Here is a 12,049-nt window from a genome sequence, read left to right on the forward strand (position 1 = left end):
CTCCTCTGTCCTTAGGGATGTCCAATCTATTGATCTTGTATTGTTGGGCTGGAGAGAGGTTAAAAGGAGTGGGGGAACATCTGAAAGCTTTTTTTTTTTTTTTTTTTTTCTATTTTCTCTTTTGATTTAGATGGTCTTGAGTGTAACAATCGGGTGCTGTAACAATCAGGTGCTATTTTTTAGGAGTGGGTTGCAGACTGCCTTTGAGGTTGGGTACTTTTATAGCTGACAGCAGCAGGTGGATATGTGTATGCAAAGTTATAGTTATTGGTGGATATTGGTCTAATGCTGAGAGGAACCCGGGTTCAACCTCACACTGAAGGTACTTTAGAACTTCAAAGGAGCCTTTACTGGTGTTCTGTAGCACATAGAGAAACTACTGTTGTAAAAGAGAAGTATGTAGTGATCTCTAAGGTATCACAGCCATTATTCTCCTAAATACTGAGATAGTTAGTGCTGAGCCAAAGTATGGCAACATGATGTGTAATGAGTACCAATCTATTAAAAACACACACACACACACAAAACAAACAAACAAACAAACAAACAAACAACAACAACAAAAAACACCACAAACAAACATCAGAAAAGAAGCAAACAAAACCTCTCCAAAAATGCATCTGAAGAGAGATTGCATCCTGAGGGGTTTAGAGGCCTGCAAGTTCACTGGCTCATTGACTTAGTCTCTCTGCTTGTATACTCTAATGCCAGTTTGTTAAATTCAAAACCATGTAATGGGGTGTGTGTTTTGAATGGACAGCAAATATGGTCTTACTACCGTTGCTCTCCTGGGGCTATTTCTTGCAGTTATGAAGCATTCAGCTTGCTTAGCATGCAAGACTTCCATATGTTTTATGTATTATTTATTTCAAGATACCAATGTATTATTATTAGTTGTCATTAAAGTATTCTTGGTCTAAGCATTTTAAAAATTTTACTAAAAAAGTAATTACACTGCCCCAGTTTGAGTCTGATGATGTGGGGCAGTGCTTAGGGAATATTTGGAATTATTTTAGAGTGGGCACAATCATAAGAGTTGTACCCTCATTTGACTGTATTAATATTATCCTGAATCACCTCAAATTGGACCTGATGTCCTTTGAACCTGGGATGAGACTGGGACTTTGGAGCTCACAACAAAACTGATAGACTAAAGGATCAACCTAGATAAGCAATGCCAAATGCCTGTTTTGCAGCCTCACATATTTTGTAATGAATGCATTAAAGCTATTGCCTTTCTGGGTTAGTGATTTATCATTCTAGACTCTTTCTGTAGAGGTCTGCTGCACAAACAAAGGGAAGAGGCAGTGTGTCCTGATCTGTAAGGAGGTTCAGTTCTGGTGAGATGTGACAAATGTTAACATTCAATAATGTTTCTTTTATTATTACATTCCGAGTGCAAAGTTGTAAAGGCAACTAGTGATAAGGTCATCAGTAGACTTTACACCAGTCAATGAGGAACTGATTAAGAAACTTTCCAGACTGCACATTTGTATTCCTTACTAATGTCTACATGTGCGTATTGCTGCCTACTGTCCTGATCAGTGTTTCTTTCTGTAGATGATTGATAGTCTTGGGACTTACATAGGCCATATTGACTTGTATATCTTGACTCTCCTAAAAGTATGAAATGCTTTCAACACAAAATAAAATTTAACTTATAGTAGTTATGTTTCAATAAAATGCTATGTTAGGTAAATTAATATAAACACTATTAGGAAAAAGCTGACAATAAGGAAGGGGAAGGGACTTGATACAGATAGGAGATGACCAACCGACTGCTCCTTAGCTGCATGCACCTTGCTGGCATCTTGCCTGCAGCTCCTTGGCTGGGGTTATGTCTGGCAATATGCAGTGGCTATTAGCCTAATCTGAGCTCTGACAGTGGCAGAAGCAACACCTCAGGAGCCATGTGTCCAACCTCGCTCTTTGAGAGCAGTTTTGTACTATTCTGATCTGAATATGATGTCTGTTTGTATTTTGTTTTTGTTGTTTGTTTCTTTGCTTTAAAAGTTTAAACCTAGAAGTAATCAATGGCTGGGTATTTCACCTTGAAAATGTAACATGGCTACTTCAGTCCTTAATAGTTAACAAAATTGAGAAGGAAAACAAAAAAGTCCAGATGTGTTAGTGTATTATAACATTATTGCATAAATTAGTGTACATAATACAGCCAGTAAACAACATTGAAAAGAATAAACGTGATGGGAAAGACCATCCTGGACCACTTGTCTATGGAGTTAACATCAGTCAAGTCAGGGATCTTGACTTTGATCTGGGATGCCCTTCTTCGTAAGCGTCCTTTTTTATGAAGCCTGTGCCTGTCCAGAGCACTCCTGCTGTAGAGGTCTCTGCTGGAAGTGGCTCTTCTGTACTGCAGGCTGGTGCTGTCATATGTATACGTGGTGGCTTGGGTGTCACGGAGACTTGTGAACATGCCTGAGCTGCTGAAGTCATTTCTTATGTCGAGTGGGTTAAGCAGCACATTTCCATGGGCATCAACCTGTGTCAAGGAAGGCATGTGAATTAGGTAAGTTCCTCAGTCAGCCCAAGCTGTCTCCCAGATGGGCAGGTACCTTTTGGCTCTACAGCTGAGGTGCTTCTGGGACTGCAGGGATTGTTGCATCTTGTCGACGGAAGTGAAAAGATGCTGAATATGCTTTCCTGACTAGTATGAAATCAGCTATTAAATGTCTAAGTATCTTCCATCCTGACCCAGCTTCTTGGTCTGAGACCTTTCAACTCAGTTATTGCATTATCCATAAAGGAACACTTCTACTTTTATCTTTCACTTAAATCATGATCTTTACGAAACACTGAGGTTTAATATCTGGTGACCTGGCACCTTAAGCTTTCTTGTACTTGAGGTGACAATAAAACATTCCTGTCTCTGCCATTTTTATACAGTTTTGTACAGTTTTGTACAGCTGTGGGTTAGTTTTAAAAAGTTTTGTGATGACAGATTCATCATATGAAGAACATGTAGGTACACATGCACTTTATCAGTTATTGTAAAAAGCTTGTGATAAGAATTAATTTTGGAGAATTAATCTCTTGTAGGGAAGGAAATCCCTGCTCCCCACAGCATGCCATTAACTTTTTCATCTGCAGACAAATGATTCCATTTTACAAAGGGAAACCTTAAATGCAGTTGCATTTTTAAAATATTGTTACCAGAAGTAGTTATTTCAAATATGTTTATTTGTGCTGTTAGGGTGCTGTTTTAAAATACTCGAGTAAAGAACTGGAAATTGCAACTGGTATATACATCTATATGTACACACACACACAAACATTTTAATGTCATTGCCCTTTTTCATGCATGAGTGTGATCACATATGAATGGCTGCATTACTTGAGTTTAATTTTTCACTTATCTTTAGGTTCCCAGCAGTTTGTAGTAAACCCTCTTTCAGAAGATGTTTCTGGTATTTCTAAGATGAATTCTGATTTTCCCATAAAGATTTCAAATTCACAAATATTTAAACTTCCACTGTATCTTAAATGAGGGAAATACACACCAGGAAACAGACCTCTTACATGAAACTTTTAAGACTTTGACTTGTAGCTTACTATTAAAATTACCTTATGGCCTTATGCCTGCCCCAAATATACCACAGTTGATACCAAGGCTGTCTGTGTAAGCCTTCATACAGAAGATTAAAAAAAAATCACCAGTTGACAATATGTTGTCTAGTGAAGCACCAGTGCTATACCATGCATTATTCACACCCTGGGCTTTACCTCTTTAGAAGGATCTAGCAGAGTGAGGAATTGGTACAATAATCTACATCGGGTTTGAAGTACATTCAAGGAAAATACCCAAGTAGAGCACACAGTGAAAATCCAGTCTCCAGGGCCTGCAGTGGAGGAAAGCTGGAAGCCAGTGAAAGCCTCCATTCCACCTGGCAGCATGCAAGATGTTTGTTCCCACTGCTGCTGAGAGAAAAGGATGTGTGATGACGACTGGCACATTTACACTGTGCCAGCCTAAGTATTTGCTAACTGAAAACAAAGACGTGATGGGACTGTTTGTACAGGAGCCTCTCAGGAGAGCAGAGGGGAAAAAAGCCTTCTAAAAGGAGTAATGGAGTCACCACAGACATAGAATTCACTTAGTGAAGTTTAGCAACTGATTCTTTACATACTGAAATGATCATTTGGTGGGAATGTTGCAGTTCCCACCTCTGTTTTAGTGGGAAAAGCTTAAATATTCTGAGTTAGAGAGGCCAGATGGTCACAGACGGGCATGGTGTTTGCCATGTTTACTTGAGATATGGGCTACTGAGGTTCTACTTTTTAGGTCAGGTCTTCTAATATGTGCAGAAGGAAGATCTAAGCTAGTGTTTCTTACTCTCCAGAGGACTGCTGTAGCTATGGGACTAATCATTGCCTGAAAATTCTGAAGTTTTCTGTGGAAAAAGTAAAGGTCTCAGATTATTAGTGGCTGTATAGTGTCCTTATAAGGGCCTTATAGTAGCCTATCAGTACATTGAAAGGCCTACCAGAAAGCTGGAGAGGGACTCTTTGTCAGGGAGTGTAGTTCACAGGACAAGGGGTAGTGGTTATGAACTAAAAGAGGGTAGATTTAGGTTAGATATAAGGAAGAAATTTACTATAAGGGTAGTGAGGTACTGGAACAGGTTGCCCAGAGAAGCTGTGGATGTCCAATTCCTGTAAATGTTCCAGGCCAGGCTGGATGGGGCTTTGGGCAACCTGGTCTGGTGGGAGGTGTCCCTGCCCATGCTGGGGGGTTGGAACTGGGTGGGCTTTAAGGTCCCTTCCAACCCAAACCATTCTGTGATTCTTTGATTTCTCTCCAAGTAAAATGAGATTAAAAAAAAAAAAAAAAAAACAAACAAACACAAAACACAGAAGTTTTGATGGGTCAACCTTTTCTTTTCAGTTTTACTGAATAACTCCTTGAGCTGTCTTTGATTGTATAATCTAATATTTAAACTAATTTACTTTAATGTTGTAATAGTAATAACAGTAGTGCAAGCATCATTAAGCAGTTATTATAGCTTCTCTTTTGTGAAGACAACTACATAACCGCTTACAATCTAAATTGATTCATAGGGATGTTTTTCAAATTAATATGTCCTGGTAGTTTATTACAAGCCAAGCAGCATATGAGTTCCTAAGTTAAGTATTATGAATTATTCTATTATTTTTTAAAATGAGTTTTATTTAGATCATTTTAGGAGAGATGCTTTATATACATCATGAAACAATTCAGTCTTTGAATTTCAGGCTTTGAAGAGCAAAGGGTCTTACAGTGGCCTCTAATAAATTAGCTCAGAGAAGTATAAAAGTCCTTCTAATGTACCTGGGTCAAATTCTCTGCTTATGCAACAAGAAGTTGGGCTAATAGTCAAATAATAGTTTGACTCATAGTTTCTCTGTCTTAAAAAACCCTTTCAGAATTTATTGAAGTTCACTCCAAAATGTTATTAATACTTGTGCACCTGAAGAAGATCAGGGGTGGGCTGAACCCAGGCTCTGTCTACTCCTTAGTTTTCTGGCCCACTGGCTGGTTGCTGGCTTTGGAATGGAGCACTTCAGCCTTCTTCTCAGGTAGGAAAGATGAGCCATAACAAACCCTGCGTAGTTTTTCCTTGCTTGGATATAACCCATTTATTCTTTCAAATACTGCCTTTATGTTCCTTAATGGAAATGTTCTTTCTTATACTGCTATCCTGGAACATTTTCAGTTTAGATGGATCATATCTTTTATCTTACACTTAAATTTTGCAAGGCATTGCTTGTTTCCTCAAGACTGTGCTGCATTAAGGAGTCTCAAGTTCTCTCCCTGTAAAACATAATGGCATCAAAAATCATATAATTTTTGGCTTTTGAAAATGAAGTATCTGTGATGCTCAATCTTTGATGATTTAGCGCAGACATAGTTGGATCTGCGTGGCTGAGTATGCTCAGACTATTGTTTAGAAACACAATGGTGGCATTTGTTGGAAAAAAGCTGGTGGAGAAAGACTGTGCTGGAGACTCAAGGCTAAAGTTACTGACCAGGAAAGAGATAAATCCTGCCCTAAATTTTATTATATAAACCAGCCATTTCTGGGATGAAAACAGGATTTCTTGATTAACAGATATTCTTTTACCTGCAGTAAAAGTATCACAATCTCTTCAAAGAAACAGGTTATACTCAACAGGGATAAACTTATTCAGGTGTGGATTTACATGAAGGCTGAGCTGGTTTTATGGTGGTGTGCTCCCTCCTTTTTTATCCTTCCACTACCACAGTGCTGGAAAATTATGCCTTCCTTGGATCCTCTGGTCGGTCTTTGTCTCTCCATCATGGATGTTTTTAGGTTCACAGAAGATTTGGAAGGAAGGTATGATGTTGTGCAGAATTAGAGGGCAAGAGACCTCTTGTCACCTGCCTTGTGATGTAATTTATGAGCTTCTAGATGGTTCATCCTCTTTCCCACTTACATTATGATTGCTTCCTGTCTGTTTTCATGCTTGAGAGACATCTGTGTAATGATTATTCACATTAGATTTGTCTAGGGAAACAGAAGCTCTTCACATGTGGACCACCTGAATATTTTCTTAATGAATTGTTTGTTCTATTAATACATAACTATGGTGATTTCCTCAGTGACATCTTGTTTTGACAAATGGACGAGGACATATAAACATTTTTTTTTTATTTTATTCAGAGAAATAGAAATCTTGTTTGTTACATTGTTTTGTTTTTGTGTATTTATAGATTAGAAAGGCATAAATTGTGAAACTGAACAGGCCTTATTTTCACTTTCTTCAGTCTGTAGAGCAAAGTACAGCTACACATGAAACAGGATGGCATCAGTTTCCGTCTGGTCTTCTCTGTTTTAATATCACGGTCACTTTGCTGAGTGTTGCCCACATATCTAAAGACTTGTTATCTGGTGAAGGAATTCAAACTCTTTTAGTTGGGAGGGCTGTAAGTCAGACGGAAATAAGCAATATCTTCACCTGGCACAAAAAGAGGAAGCGCTGTTACATACATTCTTAGTTATAGGTCCCTGTATGCTTACGTGATTCCCTGTAAAGGGAATAAATCTCCTGTAGCTGCACATACTTACAGCTGCACTTCTTTTGAGTTCCAAAAAACCTTTTCCCTGCTTCAGTATAGACCATCGTAATATCAATGAAATATCTCAAAAGAAGGGCTGGGAGCTGTCTTTGCTAGAGATCACACAAGCTTACTGCATTGCTCTGTTCTGATCACATGCTTTCTGCCTGCTAAAGACAGAAATATACTGCTGTTGGACATCATTTCCACGCTGAGTAAAATGAATGCTCACAAGGTCACACACTGATGTGTCTCAAGTGAGATAACTAACTTCATTGATATCTCTGTTCAGCTGTCTCTATATGTATATGCATGTCTATATATATGTGTATACATATATCTAAAATCACAAACCTGCACTGTACAGACAGAAAGCATTCTACTCACTTTAAAAGTTCTCAGTATCAAAATGTAATTTCAATCTAAAGTGTGAACACTTACAAATCCTCATATAAAATAGGTGTTCTTTACATTTGCTGTCTGAAAAATGCTGTTGCTGTGCTCTGAAAAGCTCAAGTGTGTTCATAAATCTATTCCATCCCATTCTGCTTATTGTTCTTTGGGTAATCTTCACCAACATAACATTTAGACAAAGCTCTTTTATATGAGCTAGATCTTTTTGATATTCAATCAAACTAGCCAAATATGTAGGAAAAAGAGCTTACCTGCACTCCGGCTCTTTTATCCTGACTCTGGTGAGTGCACTGGGGCCCATATAGCCAAGGCTTCTGTCTTCATCATGAACCCCTGTTGTGCTTTTTCACTGAGGCTGGATTAGCCCAAAAGCTGTGGAAGTAACTGGTCCCAGTATGTGGATTTTTTTTTCCTTCCTTATTTTCCGCAGAATCAGACAGTATCTACACACAGCAATCCAAAATGGGGACAACAATCCATATCTCCTCTGCTTTGTGGAGGACAATACTTTGTGGGACCTCAGAGATTGCTGCAAGTCCAACCTGAAATTGTGCATTCACTGTAATAAAGCATCTCCTATGTATTGGGACAGGAGGCAAATGCAGGTAAGGACTTTTAATGGGCTCATGAGTTGACTGGGACTGAGAGTATGATGCACAGCAGTGTTGTGGCTGCTGGAACACAAGACATTTAGTTGGACACAGAACTCTAACAAAAACTAACAAAACACCACAGTTTTGGAAATGCACTTCCTGGCATGTATGTGAAATTGCAACCATCCATCAAGTTAATGGCTTACCTGTTAAGGGTTTTATATGTCAGTCTTTTTCTTCAAGCTGAACAGAGAGCTCAAATACATTTTTGTCCAAAAGTTACCACTTCAGGCCACAACAGACCAGAATTTTAAGAGGTAGCCTGGATAAGATCCATCCAGATACTTGGATGGAATATATTGTATGAAAATAAAAAAGCAGCAAAAATTCTTTGGGCTCATTACTATGTATTTTCCACTGATAATTTCTGAAAATTCAGTGGGGTGGGTTTCATTCAAAACTCACTGTAGCAACAGAATCTGTCTTTGCTTTCTATTTTTGGTGTGGTTTCTGTGTATAAAAGGAAACTTTATATTAAATATTTATTCTGTACCAACTTGTATAGAAAAGTCCAACTTTACAGTTGAAATGGTAAATGTTTAACTTCCTTGTACCCCTTTAATTTGTTCTGTGCTACAAATAAATGCTTCTTCTGTGGGTAGTTAGGGTCTGGCGGCCGGAAGATGTTGTGCTGTATGGAAAGGTGGAGCCCGTCCCTTGATGGACAGCAGCGTGTGGTCTGTGATGTAAGCAAGCGGAAGTGACGCTATGGGCCTCGGGTATATAATGCCATGTGACTCGACAGTAAACGCCATTTGCCATCCACCACATTGGTGTCTGTGAGCCGATGGACCGAGCGGCCTGGGGTTGGTCGCCGTGCCGTTCCTGAACCAGGTCGCCACTGCCCCCTGAAGGCAACAAGTGGTGCCGAAACCCGGGAAAACTCCTGGATTCGGGTGAACGGCGGCCGGAGCGGCGGGACCAGCCCGGCGGGGAGGACGCTCCCGGACCAACAAGGAAGATGGAAACCCTTGTGAAGGTCGTATCAGAGTTGTGGAAGCTATGGGGTGGCTCAGCTGAGGAAGCCAGGGGTGCTGGTGGGGAACCAGAGTCTGAGGAAATCTGGGAGAGACCACCGCCATGTGCGCCCCAGTACGGCGCCGAACTAGAAGACGAAGAGTCGGGTGAAGAAACCTCCGGCGGGAACGGGGATGAAGTGCTAGGTTTTACTAACACGTGGAAATGGGGGAAAGAGAACGGCTGTGGGGACAACTGGGGAGTAGGTAGAAGCGCGAGAGAGGGGCAGAGAGCCGATCGGAACGGCCATCTGAAAAAACGCTCTGGTGAGGCAAACACCTCGCAGAGAAGGCGGGGCGAGCCACGAGGGAGCGAGCGGCCCGCCCGAAGGGCTGGGGGGCGGGGCCGGAGCAGGGAGCGGCCCCCCGCAAGGCTAGTGGGCGGGGCCGGAACTCGATGGGAGGGTACTGGAACTCGGAGGTGAGCAGGCAGCCGAACTCCGACTCCGGATCAGATACAGATTCAAATTCGGAGGAGGAAATGGGGACACATAGCAAAAATATCCCCATCCGAAATAAAGCAGCACTGCGAGGGGGAGAAATTCCTCTCTCGGATTGGAGGAAAATTAAGATTGCGTGTGCCGTCTGGGCTCTTTTGGCCATGCTAGCATTCCCAGTCTGGGTGACAGATGGGGGGCAGAGGGTTCACTCACCAATAAACCCTAAGGATGTACAAGCGATTGTTAAAGCCATTGCAGATAAAGGGCTTCATTCTGCAATGGTCTCCACCCTCATAGATGGTGTTTTCAGGGGAGACAATATGCTCCCGTTTGATATAAAACAAACTTGTAGACTGATCTTTGATGGGGGGGGGATGATCACTTTTAAACAAGAATGGGAGGACAACTGTATGAGACAACTGGCCCAAGTTACTGGGGCAGATCAGCCACTATATGGCTCTAGCGTGCAGCGGCTAATGGGTGTGGACCCAACAGTGATCACCCCCCAGGCGCAAGCCCAGGGCCTGTGGGCCCATGAAGTTATGGCAACTCGTGCAGACAGAGAAGCTACAAACAGCCAACGCCCCAACTTCCAGTGGAAAATGCTGCCTCAAGGAATGATCAACTCGCCTACTATCTGCCAGATCACAGTGGATCGGGCACTGGCGCCAGTTCAGTGCAGTGACCCGACCGTGACTCAGAATAAAACTAATGAAAACTGAGTTTCTGTTCACAGGAATGGATCATCGGACACCCCTGTAACCTGTATACCCCGGTGACAAGAGAAGACAATAAGTCATCAAGCGTCCTGTCTAAGCCTGAGAGTTCCACACTGGCAGAACCCAGACGACAGCGAAGCGGCCTCTGTGGGTGGGGGGCTGTGATGCCTTTGTATGATCTTATCTTTGGACCTTGTATACTAAATAAGCTTGTGTTGTTTGTTAAAAGTTGGTTAGAGAAAGTTAACATTATGTTGGTAGAACACCAACAACTACTTTAAGAGTGTATTTACTCAGGGTTACCAGTTACCTCCTAGTTTTCTCCTGGTTATTGTGCTTTATGTTTTTTATTTAAGTTATGATGTCTACATCTTAAGATTGTTATATTTTAGCTAATTTGGTTGTGCATAGGGAGGGGGGAAATGTGGGTAGTTAGGGTCTGGCGGCCGGAAGATGTTGTGCTGTATGGAAAGGTGGAGCCCGTCCCTTGATGGACAGCAGCGTGTGGTCTGTGATGTAAGCAAGCGGAAGTGACGCTATGGGCCTCGGGTATATAATGCCATGTGACTCGACAATAAACGCCATTTGCCATCCACCACATTGGTGTCTGTGAGCCGATGGACCGAGCGGCCTGGGGTTGGTCGCCGTGCCGTTCCTGAACCAGGTCGCCACTGCCCCCTGAAGGCAACATTCTTCTCAATAGCCATTTGCATACTCTGTAGTTTCCTACTCTGTTTTGAGTTGAAGACTGAAAAAACTGTTTCTGTAATCTCCTTAAAACATATTTTTTCTATAGACAATCTTAAATGATTTTTGCATATGTGTTCAAACTGTATTTCTCTCGATCATCATATTCATCAACATTGTTACAGCAGAAATAATGTTTGAAAAGTTAGTTTGAATATTTTACCTGGACGCTAGTTGTTTCCAGTCTGCTCTTCTCGCCTGTAGCATGTCCTGTCCTTTCTGCTGTCTTTTTTTGACGTTGGGGTCCTTTCCCAAAGAATATATAATTTACAAAGGCATACTCCAGTAAGGCCAGAAACACAAACACAAAGCATCCCATCAGGTAAATATCTATTGCCTTGACATAGGGAATCTTTGGCAAAGTCTCCCTGAGGTGGGTGCTGATGGTGGTCATGGTCAGCACAGTTGTGATCCCTGCAAGAGAGGTGGACGTTGAATAAAAAGACAATGAAGAAGATAAGAGCATTGAAGATAAGATAACAGCATTGTTCTCCTACTACGCAGTTCTGATGCTGACGGCTTAGTTATGTGATCAGGTCCTAAATACTTCTGGAACACTTCATTTACAGCAGTAGCCCTGCTTGACCCATAGAGTAGCTTGTCCTGGGGACCCAGGATAATTTGGAACCAGAAAAAGTTCCTGGGGAACTTTTGACTGAAAATGTAAAATAGAAAGGAAAAATTTGTGATAAAATAATGGTTTTTGGTGAAGAGAAGGTGATATTCTTGTGCCAAAGACCTTTTCCTGTTAAAAGGGTGCTCTGAATAAAACATTTCTACCTCGCTGTGTTAGCTATCTCTGTCTTTTTTGTTTTTGTTGCTTTTAGCTGGATGAAATTATTTTTAATCTAATCACAGGCCATTAATGTATCTAGATAACACTGTGCACAGGCGCAATGAGTTGAATTTACAGAGTGGTGAGTCAAAATAGTGGTGAGAAAAAATTACATAATTTGAAGAGGGTATCTGCCTTAAAGCACAG

General features: G+C 41.2%; 1 protein-coding gene across 1 annotated transcript in view; it reads right to left on the bottom strand.

The window, feature by feature from the left end:
* Positions 1 to 2,155: 2,155 nt before the first annotated feature.
* GABRB1 (gamma-aminobutyric acid type A receptor subunit beta1) overlaps positions 2,156 to 12,049 on the bottom strand; it is a gene marked incomplete at its 3' end in the record, with an annotated part of 132,689 nt that continues 122,795 nt past the window's right edge. Inside the window, exons 7-8 of the mRNA XM_082760193.1 lie at positions 11,231 to 11,481; positions 2,156 to 2,503 (exon numbers count right to left, since the gene is read on the bottom strand). Coding sequence (XP_082616319.1) covers positions 2,156 to 2,503; positions 11,231 to 11,481 — 599 coding nt within the window. The remainder of the gene's footprint in view (positions 2,504 to 11,230; positions 11,482 to 12,049) is intronic.

This window comes from Aythya marila, assembly GCF_965140915.1.
Source record: "Aythya marila genome assembly, chromosome: 4".
In the NCBI taxonomy this organism is placed as follows: Eukaryota; Metazoa; Chordata; class Aves; order Anseriformes; family Anatidae; genus Aythya; species Aythya marila.